Source organism: Mastigoproctus giganteus, chromosome 9, assembly GCF_048544385.1.
Source record: "Mastigoproctus giganteus isolate SK-2022 chromosome 9, ASM4854438v1, whole genome shotgun sequence".
NCBI lineage: Eukaryota > Metazoa > Arthropoda > Arachnida > Uropygi > Thelyphonidae > Mastigoproctus > Mastigoproctus giganteus.
This window is the reverse complement of record NC_143583.1, coordinates 202,271,946-202,294,188: the sequence shown is the minus strand read 5'-3', so window position 1 is coordinate 202,294,188 and position 22,243 is coordinate 202,271,946. Positions and strand designations below refer to the sequence as shown.

General features: G+C 37.7%; 1 protein-coding gene across 1 annotated transcript in view; it reads right to left on the bottom strand.

The window, feature by feature from the left end:
* Positions 1-22,243, bottom strand: part of LOC150081034 (uncharacterized) — a 152,674-nt gene that overhangs the window by 35,222 nt on the left and 95,209 nt on the right. Inside the window, exon 6 of the mRNA XM_090380895.1 lies at positions 10,997-11,064. Within this exon, the coding sequence (XP_090237021.1) occupies positions 10,997-11,064 (68 nt within the window). The remainder of the gene's footprint in view (positions 1-10,996; positions 11,065-22,243) is intronic.

Sequence of the window (22,243 nt, the reverse complement as noted above, 5' to 3'; positions counted from 1 at the left end):
TTTCTTGCATCAAATGCCTCTATTAATGCTAATGCGCAAGATGCCTCCTGAACCAAATCTTAAATTAACCAATCATCCTCTGCCAGTAGTAAACAGTATTTGTCTTCTTGTCCTAACATTTGAGGACAAGATAAACTTCCAAGAACATGTAAAATATCTACAGAATATTTGCACAAAGAAAATGAATATACTCTGAGTCATTTCCAGTACAACATAGGGAGCAGATCACTACACCCCGCTCCACTTATATAGGTCCCTAATTAGATCTCACATGGACTACGGAGCACCAGTATATGACTCTGTCTGAGAGGGTACCTTGGCACATCTCACACCTATTCACTCCTCACTCATAATTGCCCTAGGTGCACACAATGTCTCCAGTTCAAAGTCTGTACATTGAATCACATGAACCTCCACTCAGTAACAGAAGAAAAAAGTTACTGCTTATCTATGCAGCTAAAATTAATAGCCTCAACACCCATCATATTTGGCCTCTACTACAAGGTCAACAGCAGTCAGCCCACCAACAGAGACAGACTTAGTTCAGATCAACCTATCAGCATCAGACTACAGAATCTAATAGAATGCTGGCAGATTCAACTTCATAAAATCTTCAACAAGTAGAGGTGGTTGTGCAGGCAGATATGAAGTTCTCTGAGCAGTGCAGATGGGCTGCAAGAGCAGCTCATGGTGTATTGTCAATGATATATAGGAATTTTTCTAGCAGGGATAAGGAGGTGATTATTCCCTTGTATAAGGCAATGGTCAGGCTACACCTAGAGTACTGTATACAGGTCTGGAGGCCTCATTTCAAGAAGGATGTAGAGCTGCTGGAACGAGTACATAGAAGGGCAACAAGATTAGTGAATGGAACAAAGGGTTCCTCCTACGAAGAAAGGCTTAAGTTTTGCAAATTACAGTGTCTGGAGACTAGGCACCAGCGAGGTGATCTGATAGAGGTGTATAAAGCCTTGAATGGTTCGAAGACCCCACGAGCCTGGAACCCCCGTGGATTACCTTCACACTTTCTTGTGATGACCACTTTCAGTAATGAAGAAAAGATACTCTGGCAAATTGTTGTTGTTGTTATTTGGTTTTTAGGTGCATTAGCAACTAAGGCCATATTGCTCCGGGATATGCGGTGGTCATTCCCTGACCTTTCTGCATCCTCCGTATTTGGTGGTGATGGGCTCGAACCCTGGTCTAATCAAGAGGCATGTGCTATGCACTGCTGCTCTTTCCCACCTGGCTACAGAGGTGCCTACTCTGGCAAATATCAACATCCAAAAACTACATCTTGCTCACACAGAAAAATGTCCCGAATTTATTAAGATCTACACCAATAGTTCGAAGTCTGAAAATACAGTGGGTGCAGCTGCTGTCTTCCCCCATACAACAGTTTCTGTTTCATTTCTATCAAAGTGCAGCAGTTATACTGCTGAATTACATGCCATCAAAATTGCCCTAGAAAATACTTCATGCCTGTCAATCAACAAACACATAATATATACTGACTCACAGAGTCTATCCTAGTCTTAAAAAATAATCACCCACCTAATAATTCTCTATTAAAATGTTTAAGCACGAACTGATATATCTCCATGAAAATCAGTAAACAGCTATCTTCTGCTGGATTTCAAGAAATGAATTCACTGATCACGCTACAAAACATCCCTTCAGCACAAGCTTAATGTACAGCATAGTCCCATTTGTTGACTACAGAAGTCATGCATGGAGCAATGGACACTCCTACGGAAAAATGCAGGAGAACAACACACTATGTTGACTCAAACTTGAACTACAATTTTGGATCTCCAGCCTCTGCAGAAATGGAAGACAAGCCATCTAGCAAGAACTCAAATAGATCATACTCACCTATTTATGCTAAAAGGAAACGATCCTCCAGAGTGTGTGCACTGTTCAACATCGTTCATGATAAAGCATATACTTATTGAATGTGCCTTTTTCAGCAATGTTCGATGCTCTGCATTCAGCTTCCTCTCCAATCTACAAGAACCACTATCACCATCCCACGTCATAGGCAATAGTGCAAATGTTCTTGAACTTTTTCTTTCCTGAAAGAAATTCAAATGTATGTCCACTAGTAACTGATTCCCCTTGAAGTCATCACCTGTTACTGCAATTACCCCGAAAGGAACAATATGGTCTGAATAGCCCTTGTACCAAGAAACACCCTCATAACAACAACAGGTACCCACTCTGCGCAAACTGAAATTTGCTCTAGCACTGAATACTTGATTTGCAGTATCATCCCCCGTTTTTGGGATGATACTGCAAATCAAGCTACTGGGCTCTATCCAAAGATGGTAGTCAGATTAATTAATGAATCATCTCTTAAAAACTCTCTTCACACTTTATTACATATATGTTTGGGTTCTGCTGAATGGCTTTTCCATAGATACTTTATGGGCACTGTTCATCTGAACTGGCACCTGCAATTCCACTACCATTTTTAAAATCACTCTGAATACATATCTGAACTAGTCAACATTCTTTCAATGTTTGATTCCAAACTCATGAAACTAACTTTACCTCTTTTAAATTTTCCAGTGAAATCTGTGGAAATTCAACTTCAATGTTAACAAGAATCTCCTGTCTCAACCCTCAACCGATACACAGTAGTTCTAATACTTTTTTTGTTTTAATACAAAAGTCAAAATATAGCACCATCAGAGCCATACAGTTAGCATTAGTGGTAGCAAATGATGCAAGAGAGCAAACTTATACATCATCGGCTAAAAAAAAAAAAAAAAACCTCCCATTTCACCTATTCATTCCTTTCAATAATTTGTCTAGTTCTTCCTTGAAATTATTTAAGCTATCAGCTTCCACAACAGATTGAAGTTTGTTCCAGCAATCAACCACCTGCTGGTTAAAAGCAAACTTCTGCATATCTATTCTGCAATCATCCTACCTCATTTAAATTTGTGCCTCCTCATGTATGTAGTCTAAGCAAGAGGAAGAATCCCATCAGCACTGAGTTTGTCCAATCCATTCAAAGCCTTAAACACCTCAATCAGATCACCTCACAGGTGCCTAGTCTCCAGGTGCTGCAAGACTTTCTTGGTAAAAGCACCCCTTTGTTCCCCTCACCAATCTCATTGCCCTTCTCTATACTCATTCCAGCAGCTCCACATCCTTCCTAAGATGAGGCCTCCAGACCTGTATGCAGTGCACAAGATGTGGCCTGACCATTGCCTTATACAGAGAATAATCACCTCCTTAATGCTGCTAGCAAAATTTCTGCATATCATTGACAAAACCCCATGAGCTGTCCTGGCAGCCTGTCTGCATTGCTCAGAAAACTTCATATCTGACTGCACAATTACCCCGAAGTCTTTTTCATTCTCTACTACTCTGAGTGTAGTACCACACAGTTGGTACATTACTCTGAGGTTACTGCTAACCATATGCAATACTTTGCATTTGTCAATGTTAAACTTCAACTGCCACTTCTCAGCCCATCTACTTAACTTTTATAGATCCTGTTGCAGTAGCATACTGTCATTAATCACCCTTTATCTCATCTGCAAACTTGGACATTAAGCCTGATATGCCTTCATCAATATCATTGATAAATACAGAAAACAACAACGGGCCCAACACCGAACCCTGGGGGACACCACTAATAACATTATTCCACAAAGAGCATTGTCCACTGATTACCACTCTCTGTCTTTGCCCACTCAACGATCTCTTTATCCAAAACAGCAACTTGCCCTTAATGCCACACTGCTCCAATTTGTATGGCAGTCTTTTATGTGCAACAGTATTAAAAGCTTTCTTGAAATCGAAGTATATGATATAAAAATTATTTTTTTCATCCAATTCCTTTGTGACCACATCATAGTATCCAATCATATTGGTTAGCCAAAATTTACCCTTAACAAACCCATGCTGTCTGAAGTATAATTGCAGTCTTGTTCCCGTTCAGATGGGTGATAAGCATATTTTAAACACAGTGAATACTTTGTTAGACATGTCATTTTTTTTTTTTTTTTTTACATGGACAATTGCAGTATTATATGATAATAACAGCTTAACAAATACAGTTTAGTTATAAAATGCATTGTCCATAATAATTAATTTTTTTTAATTTTTAGTTTAAAAAATTTCCTACTTTCATTTTTTTTATCATCTTTTCCAAAAATATTTGAAATCCTTAATGTTTATTCATCTTTTGATTTAATTTAATGGTGATAATATTATGACCCTTTACAAAACTGAAACCAGCTAATTTGCTGTAATCTTTCAACAGTTTTTCTCCATTTTTTATACCTCTGGTTTCTTTTGATTTTGTTGTCTCTCCTTCATGAATTCATGGTATTTTATAATACATAGAGATAAATCTGTATTTGACAGAATACTTCTGAGTGAAAAGAAATATAGTATCAGTAGTAGTCAAATCACAAGCAAGCTTTTACAGCATTACCCACAAACAAAAACATTACCCACCTCATTTGCTCACCCCTTCTGATAATATGTTCAATTCTCCTTTAAATTCATTCAAACTACCCACTTCCACAACACAGATGGAAGTTTATTCCAACAATCAATTACTCTCTGGCTGAAAGTGAATTTTTCCAACCCCTATTCTGCAACCATCCTTTTCAAATTCAATTTATGTATCCATGTGTTGTGTTGTGTGTGTGTGTGTGCATATGCTGTCATCTCAGAAAGAGCAAACATGTCACTAGCATTTAGTTTTCTCAACCATTCAAAGTTGTAAATACTTAAATCGGGTCTACTCACATGATCACTAGTTTCCATATGCTGTGATTTATAGAATTGATGTCTTCCTTGGTAAAAATATCACTTTTTATGCCTCTGTCTAATCTTGTTTCACTTCTTTTCACTCATTCTAACAGATCTACATCTTTCCATTAGGCTTTCAAACCTGTATGCAATATTCAAGGTGCATCCTAATTGTTGCCCGATGCAACTGATAATTACCTCTTTGTTCCTGCTGGAAAAATTCCTGTAAATTATTCATTGTTGTTCTTAATATTATTATTTATTTATTTTTTTTTTTTATGAAAACCTCAAACACGAGAGGTACTAGAACCTAGAGGTATTAGAACCGAGAGGTACTTAGTACCGTGCTTGGGTTGGAGGTTGAGAAGACAAAAGAGGATATTTGTTGACATTAGACTTGAACTTCTGTAGACTGTAATTTTCAGGAAATATGTATGAAGAAAAGTTGTTCCAGAAAACGGCAGCTGAATGAATAAACGAAAAAGATGAAAAATTGATTCTGTGAATTTGAAGTTGGACAGTAAATGGATATTGGCTGGTGACAGCAGGTGTTCAGAATGTTTTGAAAGAGAGAGTGGGAATTATAGAAGCCAATTCAGAAGAACAGTACCCATGGAAGTATCTCTAGAAAAGGCATTCAGCAGAAACAGTACATCTATGGGACAGTGAGTGGAGAGACTCTGTTAGAGAAGAGTCATTAATTAACCTAACTGCCTTCTTCTGAATGAATGGAATCTAGAAGCCTGATAGAGGTTTTGGGGGCACCTCCCCACATGTGGCAACAATATTCCATGGTAGGGCAGATTTGCAATTTGTACAGAGTGAACAGCTGTTTGGAAGAAAAGGAATGCCAAGAGCGAATGAGAAAACCAAGTTTTTTTAGATGGAGAGGAAGCAATATTTGTAATGTGCTTGTGCCAAGAGAGAGAAGTCAGGGTAATCCCCAAAAGAGATATATCATTTTGACTAGAAATCGGAGTGTCACCAAATATAAGCATAGGAGCAGAAGAATCCTTTTTGCGAGATATAAGACAAGACTGAGTTTTAGAAGGATTGAAATCAACTAAGCTGTCTTTGTCCCACTGGAGGATTATCTGGACATTGGCATTTAAGGAATTGGTAGCGGATATTCAAGAAGTTGAAGCTCATTGAACAAGGCAAGGTTTCTCAAAATGGAAAGTGGAATGAAATGTGCTATCATTGGCAAAACTATGGATAGGATTTCCAGTCAATGGAAGTAGGTCACTAATATAAAAGAGGAAAAGAGTGGGGGAAAGTACTGAATCTTGGGGGACACCAGCATTAGTGGAGAAGTTAGAAGAGAGAGCCATCTACCATCACCCTCAGTGAGCGATCATTGAGAAAACTGGATAACCAATTACAAAAAAACAGTCGGCAAACCATAAGATGGAAACTTGTTTAGAAGATCTTTATGCCAAATACGATCGAAAGCCTTTGAGATGTCAAGAGCAACTACTTTTGTTTCACCAAACCTTTCCATTGAATTATTCCATAAATGGGTGACATAAGCCAGAATATTACCAGTGGATCCATACTGACAGAATCCATAGTGGCGATCGTTGATCAGACAGAAGGTTTCTAGGTAGTTAAGAGCTGGCGGTTAACTGATTTCTCCATTACTTTAGAAAGAGTAGAAGTAATTGCAATAGAATGATAATTGGATGGGAGGGATTTATCACCCTTTTTAGGAACTGGCTGGATATGAACAAATTTCCAAGCAAAAGAAAAAACACCTTTGCAATTAGAAAGTGAAAAAAGCGGCAAAGAACAGGAGTAAGTTCAGGAGCACCGGTTTTGAGAACAAGTGGAGAAATACCATTAGGACCTGGAAATTTCTTAGCATCAAGATTCGTCAAAATCCTTCTGACATCCTTTTGACGGAAGACCACAGGAGGTATTGAATGGAGTGTTTTGGGAATGGTTGAAGGAGTTTTACCAAAATCATTAATACATGAGTTGGAAGAAAAATGGGATGCCAGCAGGTCAGCTTTATCCTTGGCTAAAGTGACAACAGAACTGTCTCATTTTGACAAGAGGTGGGAGCAGAGATGGACAAAAGTTGTGGCCAATAGCTTTAGCAAGAGACCAGAATACTCAGCTACCATTAGGGAAAGAAGCAAGTTTTCTAATCTTAGCCTGGTCAAAATCTAGTTTGGACTGGTTAATAACTGCTTTACAATTATTGTGAGCTTTGGTGTAGGCAGAAAATGAAACTGAAGAATTGAAAACAAGCCAATTACAATATGCAACATTCTTCTCTTCAGCATTACCACATTTATTGAAAAACCAAGGTTTAGATAAAGGACGAGATTTTAAAGTGGAGTGTGGAATAAAGGATTCCATTCCTACAAGAATAATTTCACTGACACAATCTGAGCAAACAGGACATCAGAAGTTTTGAAACAGTAATCCGACCAAGGAAAAGAAGAAAAGAAATCTCGTAGGTCATCCCATCTTGTAATGCCAAACAATACGAGGTTGGGAATAGTCATGAGATAAAGGCTCCATTGGAGTAGAGACAATCACCAAGTTGTGATCTGAGGTGCCTAAAGGACCACTCACTTCAACCATGTACTTAGAAGGGTTGTTTGTGAGAAAAAGATCATGCGTGTTTGCTGTATGGTTAGGATTGTCCAGTATTCTTGTAGATAAATGACCAATCTGCGCAAGGTCATTATTAATTTCAAAAGCCTCAGTATCCAGCTAGGTCGGTGTGACAAGAAAACGGAAGCCAGCTGGAGTTATGAACAATAAAATCACCAAGGAAAATTACCTCACTGTTAGGAAAGTTGGACTGGAGAAAGTTAAGCTGCAAAGAGAGGAAGTCAAAGAGCTCCAAGTGATTAGTGGAGTTAGGAGAACGGTAGAGACAACAGACAAATTTGACATACTGAGGTAGAGAGATTTTAAGCCAGAGAAGATCAAAAAGAAGAGATTTCAAATTACCAAGTTCTGACAGGGAATATCAGAACAAACATATGCACAAGTACCACCTTTGAGGCGAAAGGAATCATACAGCGAATAATTTGGGCAACTGAGATGAGCAGTAGTTGAATCAACCGATAACTGAGATTCTGTCAGAAAAAGTACATGGGGTTTGTCAGACTGCAAGTGGAAATGGACATTATTGAGATTAGAATTGAGACCCCGTATATTTGTGAAATGAACTAGGAAGTATTTGGGAAGTTTATATCTTTTCGCAGATAAGCTTACTCTATTAGTTTGACAATTCATGGTGTATTCAATGGTAAGAAAAAGTTGGGGGGGACATGCTGTATGAAGTAATGAAATTTTTGGATACGGCCTACACATGGTAAGAATATACCCAGATCTTTCACATAATGTGGCCTCAACAATGCCTGCTGCATACACACTACTCGGACTGGCAGAGTAGAGGTAGCAAGATTATACACTAGCTCATCCGGAAGCCTCCTAAAGAGTTACCAATAGGTTCATTCTGGTGTACTAACTAGTGGTCGGCCTGCGAACACCATTTTAGAGCTGTACCCTCAAAATGTAAGGCAGTTTGGATCTCACCATGATGTTCATAATAACCTCAAATTCATCAGTCATACTGCATGATGGAAGAGATGGGGAAGGGTTGACCGGAACTTAGCTCTGAAGACTAAACATGGGTTCCACCACTTCAAGTCTCCAATAAGCAAAGTGGTGGTATTGCACCGGTTGATGAGAGCCATCTACCACCTAGTTAGTTTATTTAATCAGCGAATTCCCTGACTGATGACATTTTTATTTATTTATTTATGTATATCATTTTACTCAATTTTTTGTCAACATGGTCAAGGAATAGTTAGGGGGGGGGTTAATAAGAAAAGAAAACCTATGCCTGGACTTAATCACATATACCTGAAGTAATACAAATTTTACCCATTACACTACTGGTTCAACTGTTATCTTTGTTATAATAGGTGATTCACAACGTTAGTTATTTGTGCAAATGCATCAATTACTTAATTTCACATTTAAAAATGAACATTAAAATTCTGCTTAACATAAACTCAGTTCCCCTTTTCAAGTGATATATGAAGCCAATGCAAAACCTATAGCCAATTTTTTGAACAAACATTTATTTATGAATGGTTTAATAGATATTAAAAACACTAAGGGACCTAATACTAAACCCTAAGGAACTCCACTAATAACATTAGTCATCAAAGAGTATTAATCAAAGGTTATTAATAACAGCCTTCTGTTTTCTGTCACTCAACCATTCCTTTGTCCATAGTAGTAACTAATAATCGGTTCAAACTTTTCCAATTGGTATAGCAGTTATTTGTGTGGAATAATATCAAAAGCCTTTACTTAAATCTAAGGATACAATGTCAAAATTATGTTTTGCATTCTGTTCCTTTGTTATTGCATAATAGCAGCTAATCAGATTTGTCAGACAGGATTACCCCTCCCAACAAACCCTGCTGTGATTTGTGTATAATGCCATTCCTATTAAGATTATCCTGCAATGTTTTTTAACCACTGAAACCATTATTTTTCCTGAAACAGAAATCAAGCTTACAATTTAGATCTATAATTGTTCACATTGCCCTTTGATCCTCGGTGAAAAGGAGAGATATTTGAACACCTCTAGTCTATATGGCCAAGGGTTTGCTTACTTCTTTTGTTGCTTCTTTTAATATAACTGGATCACATTAGCTCTGGTGCCTTATTTACTTTTACCTCCATCAGTTTCTCTTCCACATTTTTCTCAGTTATAACAAAATCATTAATTCCCAGTTATAAAACTTTTGATGTACTTTTGGTGTTCTCATCCCTAAAAATTTTTTCATGTGTGCATTTAGATTCATTACTCTGTAATATACATTGTAACACAGCATAAAAATGGTATTCAAATAACCCACAATCACCAGCAAATATAGTTACATAAACACTGGCAAAAAAAGGTCACAAAAATTAATCACTTCAGCAGTGAAATCAAAATGTTAAAATGATTTGATATGGATAAATAAGCAACAGACATCAGTCAAGCGATAACTTACAATAGCTCACAAGATTCATACAAATGCTTACAGTTTTAGAGAATGTGCTCACAGTGTGGCACCATTAACTACTGTTAGATTTACGAAAACATGAGATTAGGTTATGGACAACAGGGAGAGACTGTTGAGCTTGTGAACAGAGGATCAAACCCTTGGTCACAGAAACTTTAGACTAGATTTAGACACCTTTACATTTTTCAACAATTGTTGGGATTATGTCACAAAGAAAAACCATGATAAAATTTTTTTGCTCATCAAGTAATGCAGCTGGTCATCCAATTAACTTGGAGGAGCTAGCTGATAATGTTTGGGTTGTGTTATTGTCACAACATAACACATCTGGCAGTGCCTATTATGTTTAAGGATTGTTATTGCTGCTGCATCCTAAGTCAGCCAGACGCTGGTAGACAGAGAAAATTAATTAACATATGCAAAATTATGGGCAGATAGTAATCTCACAGGAACACATCCTCTGTTTATATCAATTATATAGAAAAATATTTTTAAAATTAAGTCTTTCTGATTTATGTCATTCTTCCTAAAAACACATCCTTACTGTAAACACAGGATGTGTTCCTGTATGTTCATAATGTTAAAAGTGGGAACAGCTAGGATCTCACTTATTTTTTAGGTAATTTATAGTCTGGACCATCCTTGTCATATTTGAGCTGAAATATTTGAGTTTGACATGCAAAATTGGAACAAGTATTAGTGTTTAAATTTTGTATTCCTAATTTTAAAATTTGCCTATAACGTATTGGTATAAAAACTTATTGGTGTAATGATGTACAGAGTTAAATATGTAAATGTGTACTGCAGAATGAGTATCACATATAGTGTGTGTTTTTTCCCCTCTTCAAATAAAATCAGTTTATGATCATTTCAAAAATACGCCAATGATCTTTTTAAACAAAACTGAGGGCAGAGAACAACTTTTCAAATAAGAAAAAAAGCAGCTGATTAAGAAAAATTTTAATTTATAAACTGTATAATCTAAAAGGTAACACAAAGTTCAAATCTAATCTCAAATATGACAAAAAAGTCTATATGATAAATTATCTAAACTTAATAGTAAGTGAGATTGAAACATTCTGTATCTATGAATAAAAATTGATTCCAACAGTATACCTAAAAAAAAAAGTCTATATAAGCTTCTGAAATATTACGAGATGACCAGTACTTACACTTGGATGGCCTATTATTTTTGAAAGAGGCTCATCATCATCAGAGCTATCATGATACACTTTTTGAGCTGAATCAAAATAAATAAATAAAAAATAAGATACTTAGATTTAATACATAATATAGGTAGATATAAGTTGCAAAGAATATAAAGCATAAGTGACTAAGAACAATGGAATGTGGTTGTTAAATTATGACATACTAATGAAATTAATAAACACTACTATTATAATTTTATAACTACTTAAAATTTTGTAACAATAACAACTTAAAACTATCTAAAACATTGATAAAACTTTTAATTGTTAATCAGTTTTAAATCAAACTGTGCTTGAAAGTATAATATATCTAATAAATTAGCTTAAAATGAAAAAAAAACAAAAAAAAACAACTTTATATTTTGCTTTGTAGTTCAATAACACAATGAATTCAGAATGATTTATGGAAACAACTACAGAAAAATCAAAACTGCTACCAAAGTTCTATCTTACAAAAATTCTATAGCCAAACTATTGAACAAATTTAAAATGATGTTTATGATTCCTGATGAAAGCAAGCAAACAAAGTGACTGCAAAAATCAGATAACTCTAAAAATCTGATCGTTATGTTATTGTTGTCATTTGGTATTTAGGAGCATTAGCAACTAAGGCCATATTGCTCCGGGAATATGTGGTGGTCATTCCCTGACCTTTCCGCATCCTCCGTATTTGGTGGTGACGGGCTCGAACCCCGGTCTAATCAAGAAGCGTGTGCTACGCACTGCTGCTCCTTCCTACCTGGCTACAGGGGTGCCCTGATCATTATGTAACACAAGAAAGCAGCAGAGAATGCTTGTGAATATGCAAGCAAAATTATTACAAATCAAGGGATTTGCAAACAACACATGATGCTTTGGCAAAACCAGGTCTGCCACTTAAAGGAATGGGGGGGGGGAGAACTTGAAAGAAAGAAAGAGGTGAAGAGTTCCAGCACTAGCAACCAGCAAATGCAGAAAAGGTCTCTTAAAAAGCCAAGAATTACCCAACAAGGCAACATTCTCCATGCATGAAGCTGAGTTAATCTAGAAACAAAAAATGTGGTCTAAAATTCAAAAGAAAAAAGGGTAGCATAAAGTTAAACTAGCTATGGATTAAGTGACTTTTCTTCTAAGAGGCAACTTTTTTGGATAATATCAAGTTCAAGTCTATTTTAACCTTCCTTTCAAAAAAAATTCCTAGGCAATGTTCCTGTAATTTAGAGAGCATATAAAAACATCTGAATTACTTTATTCATTAAGGAACAGAAAAATTCATATCAATCCATATTCATTAATATAAAAAGGCACTTAAAATGAAAGAATTTGAGGATGTGGTAAAATAAATGAATAATTGAATAAAATAAACACTACTGTGCATTGGGTGATCATAATTTAGATAGTTAGAATTTAAAAATTTTTAAACTTATAAACATCACCCACATATACTCATACTCACTTGAATGGGGAAGAGATCTCCTCCAAGTTTTCTTATAAAGTGAGGATGGGAGGGTATATTAAACACTTAACTCCACATTATTTATGCAATTTTAAATGGTTTACTGCGTCTCTGAAGTATAAGGGGCGTTTGAAAAGTTTGTGGCTTAAGTATGAAGGGTTATTTGAGGAGTCCACTGACGTTACTTTTCAACATTTGGAGTCAATCACTTTTGCTACTGATGCTGAAATGAGTTGAATCCAGCCTCGAAGAAAGTTTTCTCTTGGGTCTCCAGGAATGCATCCACAGCAGCAATGACATCTCTGATGATGGGAAAATGGATGCCAGCCAGGTATTTTTTTAAAATTAGGAAAAAAATGAAGTCCAATGGTGTTGCATCTGATGAATATGAGGGACAGTCCAAGATTTCACAGCCACACTCATGCCATGTAGCTATGGCAACGATAAACTTGTGATCTTGTTCCTGGTGGAACAAGATTCTTTTGCTGAATTTCCTTGATGTTTGCCTTTGATGTTGTCACACAAACACCTCACAAGGTCTGAGTAATATGCCCATGTGAGTGTCTGAAGGTAATCTACTAGAAAACTTCATCAGCATCCCAAAAAACCAATTCCATCACCTTGTCAGCTGAAGGAACTGACCTGGAATGGGAAAAGAATTGTTTCCACAGTTTGGATTGTTCCTTTGTCACTGGTTGAAAGTGATGGAACTATATCTCATGCAGGGTCAACAACTTTGGGACCCATTGTGCCGGCACTTTTTCATAGCAAGAACCTCTGTTATTATACGGTACACATGTTCAGATGAGATGCCCAAAATACTGGCAATGTACTGAACTGTCACTCATCACCAGATCATGCAAGCTGTCAAAGAACTTCTAGAATGATGGATGTTGCAGATCTTCCACAGCATGGGTCATCTGCTAGGCTCTTCCCTACCTCTTGTTTAAATTCTGCTGCCCACTTCTTAACCATGGAATAGGAAGGGGCATATCCTGATATGGATAACCATATTCTCATGAATTGCCTTTGCTATTAATCCCTTTTTTTCCAAATATTGAATGACTGCAAGGTGACTGATTTTGTCCATCTTTCCTCATTCACACAGCTTTGTTTAATTCAAGACCTGTAATTAAAAAAAGACATTAGTGAAATTGCATGAAACTTGGTGAGTTACTAGTTGCAGTGTTATACATTAAGTAGGGAAATTTTTAACACTGTACTACTAGCCTTTCATACTCAGACCACAAACTTTTCAAGCATCTCTCACAGAAATTAGACAAAAGACTTAAACCTGTTTCCTAGCAAAAGGCAAGCCAAAATACTGTTGTTGTTGTATTTGGGTTTTTTGGCACAAGGGCCTCTTGGGCCATATTGTGCCTGTTCATTATTTGTTTGTCACTATCATCACAGTCTATTATACAGATTTATGTGTTTCAAATAATTAAACAGTTCCTCGAAATTTGCTTAATTGCCAAGAATATGAAATAAGGTTAAGGGTTCCTGTAAGTTGGACAGGGAGCTAAAGCTTGATTTTCTGACTGTTGAAAGTTGGGGACATTCTACGAGGATGTGTTTTATTGTTAGCTGTGACTGACAAAAGAAACACTGAGGAGGATTCTCTCCCATAAGCAAATACAGGTGAGTTGGATGTGAATGGCCGATGTGGAGCCTTGCTAGAATCACTTCTTGTCGCCTGCTTCTCCTGGAACTAGATGTCCACAGTTGTGGCTCTTTTTTTATCTGCAGCAGTTTATTATTGGTTTGAGTTTTCCAAAGGAGAGACCATTGTTTCCTGCATGTTGTTTTAATGACAGATTTGTGATTGGTGTAGGGAACTTTTAGTTGTCTGGAAGATCCAGAGTCGGGATGTTTTGCAGTAGCATTCGCATGTTCATTACCTGAGATGCCAACATGACCAGGGATCCAGCAGAAGGTAACCTTCTGATTGACTGTTTGATAGTGAAATAACTTAGATCGGATCTCTTTAAGAATGGGGTGAGAGGGAGAAAAAGTAGATTGAATGGCAGTGATTGTGCTTAAGGAGTCTGTATATATCAAGGATTCCTTGATATGGTACTTGTTTATATTATCTAGAGCCAGTTTTATTGTGAATAAGTCTGCAGTATAGATAATGCATTCAATGGAACTGAGAAGCTGTGTTCAATGGAACACAGCTACTGAGAAGGAGGAAGAAACTGCTGCAGCGCCTACAGCTGTATCTGTTTTGGAGTCATCAGTATAGATATGTACTTTTCCTGAGTTTTTCAAGGAATGCGATTTATGGAGCTGTTGAAAATTTGTATTAGCCACGGATGTCTTCCCCCCATCTTAAAAAGAAATTGTCACAGAGAGGTATGAATTCAGTCCAGGGAGGTTCAGGAGTACCAGGTCTTGGAAGACATTCTGAAAATTAACGTTCCAACTGATCATGAGCTCTTGCAGTCGAAGCCCTGTGGGGCGATTCTCATTAGGTTTATTTTGATATAGCATAGTGTATTTAGGGTCGAACAAGTGCTGCCAGCTAGGATGTGATGGAATACTCTTAATCTTTAGTGCATAGTTACATAATAAGGATTTTCTCTTTAGGTACAGTGGAGGTTCATTTGCCTCAATATACAGGCTGTGGATCGGAGATGTTCTGAAGGCTTCCACAGCTATCCTAAGGGCACTATGCTGTATGGTGTTCAGACATAATAGCGAACTGTTCCTAGCGGAGTCATAGACAGGTGATCCATAATCTAAATGTGATCTTATTAAAGCTCTATAAAAATGAAGAAGAGAGCTTCTGTCAACACTTCTGGATGTCAGATGAACTAATGAGGCATATGGCAGAGAAGAAAAATGCATGGGATACATACAAATTAACACATGACACAGAAGCCTATGATAGATACAAGTTGATATGCAACCAAGTTACAAAGGAGGTTAGGCAGGCAAAGGCAGATTACGAGAAATCCTTGGCAAGGGATGCAAAGAAAAACAGCAAAGAGTTCTTTACTTATGTAAACTCTAGAAGGAAGGGGATGAATCAGATTGGTCCACTTGATATTGATGGGTCAAAAGTGTTGATGATCCTGCTCAGGTAGCTAACAAACTAAATGAATATTTTGCATCGACATTCACACATGAGGAGTTATTCAGCGAGGGGAATGCCAGAGGTGTATTCAACTTTAGCAGTAAGCTACAGAATCTTGAAATAACTGGGAGTAAAGTGGAGGAGAAACTGTTGAAGATAAACACAAGAAAGGCACCCGGGGTGGATGGGATCTATCCAGTTATATTAAAGGAAGCAGCAAAGGAAGTAAGCAAACCCTTAGCCATAATTATGAGAGCTTCCTTGGACTCAGGGGAGGTACCCATAGACTGGAAATGTGCAAATGTGACCCCAATTCACAAAGGAGGATCAAAGGCTGACACAAGTAATTATAGACCTGTGAGCTTAACTTCTGTTCCAGGAAAATTAATGGAGGCACTGGTTAAAGAAGCACTGCAGGATCATTTAGACAAGACTTCAGTTATAGCTCAGACACAGCATGGTTTTGTTAAGGGGAAGTCTTGCCTGACCAACTTGATTGGATACTATGTTGCAGTCACAAAAGAACTGGATGCAGGGAATAACTTTGATATTATATACTTGGATCTTAGAAAGGCTTTTGATACTGTTGCACATGGAAGACTGCTACACAAATTGGAGCAGTGTGACATTGGAGGCAAATTGCTGCTATGGATAAAGGGGTGGTTGAGGGGGAGAAGACAGAGAGTGGTAATCAATGGACACTGCTCATCGTGGACTGATGTTATTAGTGGAGTCCCTCAGGGCTCAGTGTTGGGTCCATTATTGTTTTCTGTATTTATAAATGATATTGATGATGGTATATCGGGCTTAATGTCCAAGTTTGCAGACGATACAAAGGTTGGCAGGGTTGTCAAGGACACTACTGACACTATGCTGCTGCAACAGGATCTGGAAAGGTTGAGCAGATGGGCTGAGAGGTGGCAAATGAAGTTTAACATTAACAAATGTAAAGTACTACACATGGGAAACAGCAACCCCAGAGCAACGTATCAACTCTGTGGTACAACACTGACAGTGGTAGAGAATGAAAGGGACTTGGGGGTGGTTGTGCAGGCAGATATGAAGTTCTCTGAGCAGTGCAGACGGGCTGCAAGAGTAGCTCATGGAGTATTGTCAATGATATACAGGAATTTTTCCAGCAGGGATAAGGAGGTGATTATTCCATTGTATAAGGCGATGGTCAGGCCACACCTAGAGTACTGTATACAGGTCTGGAGGCCTCATTTCAAGAAGGATGTAGAGCTGCTGGAACGAGTACAGAGAAGGGCAACAAGATTAGTGAATGGAACAAAGGGGTGCTCTTACGAAGAAAGGCTTAAGTTTTGCAAATTACAGTGTCTGGAGACTAGGCACCAGCGAGGTGATCTGATAGAGGTGTATAAAGCCTTGAATGGTTTAAGCATGCTCAATGCTGATGGGATTCTTCCTCTAGCTCAGAAAAATCACCTGAGAGGGCATAAATTCAAATTGAGGAAAGACAGATGTAGGATAGACGTGCGGAAATTTACCTTTAGCCAGCGGGTGGTTGGTTGGTGGAACAGACTTCCATCCCTTGTGGTGGAGGTTGATAGCCTAAATAAGTTTAAGGCTCAGCTGGACAGGTATTTTGAACGAACAGAGGGGTGAAGTGGAAGTGGTTTTTTTTTTTTTTTTTGGCTGATGCTGCATAAGCTTGCTTTCTTGCATCAAATGCCTCTACTAATGCTAATGCTAATGCTAACACCCCAGGACATAGCGGAAATGGCTCTTAGGATGTTCAGTTTTTTAAGACACGTAGTTCGAAGGTAAGATATATATAGGAAGCAGAATTAAGTTTATTATCTAAATGTAACCCCAACAGACGAAAATTGTTAGTGACAGGTTCAGTGTCACTGTCAGGCTGTTTTTTAAAAATATTTCTGGATCCAGGTGAAGTTTGCGTTTTTTACAAAAGTGAATTGCAGTGGATTTTTTTTCTGCTAAAGAATAACCATTCCGCAGTGTCCATGATTCTATTTTAGCTAAGGAAATTTGAAGTTGTCTTTCAATGGTGTTCATAGTTTGGGATTGACAAGAGATAAAGAGGTCATCGGAAAACATGTACAATTCTACTGTATTTGGTACTTCCCGTGTCATATTTGTAATTCTTACTGCAAATAATGTTGGACTTAGAACGGAACCCTGCGGTACACCCTCCTCTTGTTCAAATGATTTGGATAAATTGTTCATATATCTTACCTGAAACGTTCTGTTGCATAGAAAGTTTTGTATAAACTGAGGTAACTGACCTCTCAAGCCGGAAGAATGGAGATCTTTTAGTACACCATATTGCCAGGTGGTATCGAAGGCTTTCTCAATATCGAGATTAATCACGACTAGACGTTCTCTTCTTATGAAGGCATTTCGGATGTTTGCCTCTGCTTTTATCATCACATCTAGCATGGACCGGTTCTTTCAAAATTCATACTGGCTGCTGTTTAGTAAGTTGTTTATTTCCAGGAACCATGTTAGCCGCCTGGGAACCATTTTTTCCAGGACTTTTCTTAGACAACTAGTCAGTGAAATTGGCCTGTAGTTATGCAAAAAGGTACGATCTTTTCCTGGCTTCGGGAAGGCTAGAACAATTGAGTGATGCCAGGAGAGTGGGTAGGTATTTTATAAAAAAATACGGTTGTAATATTTTAACAATGTTCTTTTTGCTCTGTTGTCAAGTTGTTTTAACATTATATAATAGACCCCATCTGGCTCAGCAGCACTATTGGGTGTTTTATTGAGTGCCCCTAGAAATTCTGTTAATGTGAATGGCTGGTTGTTTGGATGTGAAACTGCCATAGAAAAATTAATCTTATGCTTTTCTGCAGATTCTTTAATTCATTGAAAGGTTGGGTTAAAGGTGGATATTGCTGATATTCTGGCAAATGATTCTGCTAAGGCATTTGCTATTTCTCCCGGTGATGACAACTCTTTCCCTTCCCAATTTAGTATCGTAGTTGGGGACTGAACATATTTGCCATTGAGCGTTTGAATTTTCCTCCAAATGATTCTACTATCTGTGTCCTTATTTATACTTGAGGAAAAGCTAATCCAGGCTTCTTTCTTTGCATTTCTTCTTACTTTACGGAACTTGGCTTTCAGTCTTTTGAAGTTAATTAGGTTACTAGTTGTGGGGAATTTACGAAATAAATTCCAGGATCTGTTTTTTTCCTCTTTCGCATGCGTACAATCTTGGTTCCACCAGTAGTGTTTCCGTTTCTCCGGTAAAGATTTTGGTATTGCAATGGTAGCAGCTAATAATATTTGACTAGTAATGTGTTTCGTGACATTTTCTATGGTCTGAGACTGTATTATTTTATCATCTAACTGAACATGAGAGGCATATTCATTCCAGTGTGCCCTATGGAATTTCCAAATGTAGCGAAGTAGTGATGGGGAGTTTGCAGAGAATTGGCAGGTGATCACTGTTCAGTGGATTTTCAAGAACAGACCACTCCATAATAGTATATATGGAGGGAGAACAGATCGAGAGATCTATTGAACTCATGGATCCAGTCAAAAAATGAATGTAGGTTGGCTCGCCAGTATTTAAAATAGTGAGTTGATAAGCATCAAGAAAGGATTCCATTAGCTTACCTCTCTTGTCAATTGTTGGAGATCCCCACAGCGAATGATGTGCATTGAAGTCTCCGAGTAAGCAGAACGGAGATGGTAGCTGGTCTATTAGATTTTCTAGGTCATCAGAAGAGAATAAGAAATCAGGAGGGATATATATTGATGCTATTGTAAGAGTGATGCCAATTACAATATGCACTGCCACTGCTTCAAAAGGGGTCTGAAGAGCAATATGTTTCAATGGAACGTTGTTTCTAACAAGAATTGCCACTCCTCCACAGGCTGGCGAGTCTATTCTCCTATCTCATCTGAAGATGGTGGGACATACTCCTGCATTTAAGTAGGTTTCCTGTAGGGATATGCCTGCTAGATCATACTGGTCGATGAGATCGTATAAATCGTCTTTCGTATTGCGAAAGCCTCTACAATTCCATTGGAAGAATCTTTCCATTAAGTGGTTTTGTTGTTTATTTTTGTTTCTGGCTGCTTTTTAGTTGAAACTTGCTTGCATCGATCCAATCTCCCTTTCTCTTTCTTTGGAAAGTAGGGACGTGTGACGTCCATCTCATCAGTCGCATGAAGTTCTAATATACCATCGTCGGATTCACTGCGTTGGTCAACATCCATGCCCGTTGAAACTGGTGGGTTCGGTACTTTAGTTTCTGCCACTTTTGGTTTTGCTGTTTGAGGCATGTTGGTTGGAATGGTAATTGGGGTGTTACTGGCTTGTTCAGCTTTTTGTTGTGAAGAACGCTGTTTGGAAGCAGAGAGCAAGGAACATGCCCAAACAGCAATGGATATATTTGGAGGAACTGTAACATCTGTTTGAATACCTACTGACTGAAATTGTTTAGCAGCGGGGGCATATGTATGCTTTGGTTCTGTTTTGAGTATTTGTCTTCTCGCCTCTGAGTATGTGACTTTATTCTCGACTTTATATTTTTGGAATTTTTTTTCCACATTTTTGGCACTTTAGGCCTGTAGCACGTTCAATATCACATGGTCTTTCATTTTGCTCAAAGCGTTTCACAATTTCATATTTTTTCTCTATCGACAGAGGCAGACTGGCCATAAGCCTTACCGGGGAAACCTCAGTGGGCCGGAGACTGGTGTGATTTTGGCCATAAACCATAGTATGAGGCCACTATAAATTTTCCCGGGTAAGAATTTTTGATCTAGTCTGCCTCTGTTTATCGATATTGCTTTTCTTTTTCTCTCTGAATCTGCAGTATCTTCACCAGGACGCTTCCTTTTCACACCTTTTAAGTATTTTACTCATTTTTAGGGAATAAATCACAATTACAAAACGGGGAGGCACGCTTGATACACATAAACAAAGCTGCACGCATGTAGCAACTGAATAAACAACACCGTAAAGGCAGAGATACACTATTAACACCTCACATTTTACTAAAGCACAGTTCTAGGGGTTACTACCATAAAACAATAAAAACAATTTCCAGTTGCATTGCTGCTACTGTAATCTGTTATAAACTGGTAGTAAACTCGATCTAATTGCATTTGCGATTATACCGATAGCTGGAATTGTGTTGGTTTTTACATTATTATGGTGAAATGTGTTTCCCCTTCACTGATATAAAAAACATAAATACATTTTCAGAATCTTCTCTTCATTCCTATCATGTTGCGTTCAGTTGGGGTGATTCCGGTCCGACTGCCATTTCTTGTAAACACAAAAGCGAATCGTGCATAAGCGAATTTGGTTCGTGTTATATAAGATATTGTTCCCCTATTTATAAATCGTGTATGATCGAATTCGTGTAGTGTAAACATGTGTTATACGAGGACTGACTATATATATATAGGTCCCCCCTTTTCTAATTTTGAATCCTCATATTGGTCAAAAGGCTAATTCCGTGGGGAAAAGCAATTCCGAGAGACTACTGTGCTGGAAATCTGACGCAATCAAAATGGAATTCATGAGGGGCAAAGGGGAACTTCATATTTGTATCAGGTTGCTTCTCTAGACTGTCCAGTGGTAATCACTAGATCTAAGGTCTTATCAGTTCTACTTATTTCCAGACAACAATCACAAATAACGGCCTCTCTCTCTACTAACTAGCAGACATGTAACAGTGGTATAATGTTTCGCAACTCTTTCTCTGGTGCAGTGTCAATTTAAAACGAAAGTAAAACACAGCCTTCTCCAGATCGTTTTACACATACAGCCAGTGACACAAGTATGGGGCGTCTGCTCTCACTCTAAAGATGAACCAAACTAGGTAAAAATGAAGACATTTTCACAATGCATTGTTTGTGAAACGGTACTCTGTGGAGGCCAGAGATTTAAAAAGTATATGGGTATTGTCAGTGGCGGCTCGTGACTTTGATGTTTGAGGGTGCTGCTTCTTAAAGTTACATTAAATTACCTTGGTTATAAGACATATAGACATACACAGTAGTAATAATAATAAGCGAGTTAAAAATACTGCAAAACATTAACTGGACATTTACCATTAACAGACTTGAACTTTTATTTAAAAACAAAATCCATTCTTTGGTTTTTATTTGTTGAAAATAGATTAACTTTTTCATTCAAGTTTGGTGCACTGTTGACCAAGCTTTTCTCTATTGAAAGCATTGCTTGAGCATTTAGCCTTTCCTGATTCATTGTGCTCCTCAAAAATGTTTTTATTCCTTTTAATGTCGAATGGCAGCATTCGGGCTCTGAAATAGTCATCGCAATGGTCAAAAGAACTTTTATGAGTTTTGTAAGTTCACCTAGAACTTCAGCTAGATTATTTTCTGAGATAAATTTCAGCAAGTCAGTTAATTTGCAATAATTGTGTAGATCATGTCTGCTATAGAAAACTTGTAATTCCGTTAAGAAGCTTTTCTCTTTCAATTATGGGATATGCCTCAGTAGTCTCCCATACCTCTTCCATGGGCATTTTCGTACGAAAAATAACGAAGTTCTCCTTTTTTAAACAAATTAGCAGCAATTAATTGCTTTGTAAAAGAATATCTCTCACTTATTAGCATTAGTAGAGGCATATACAAGAAAGCAAGCATTATGCAGCATCAGCCAAAAAAAACCAAAAAAAACTTCCACTTTACCCTTCCATTCGTTCGAAATACCTGTCCAGCT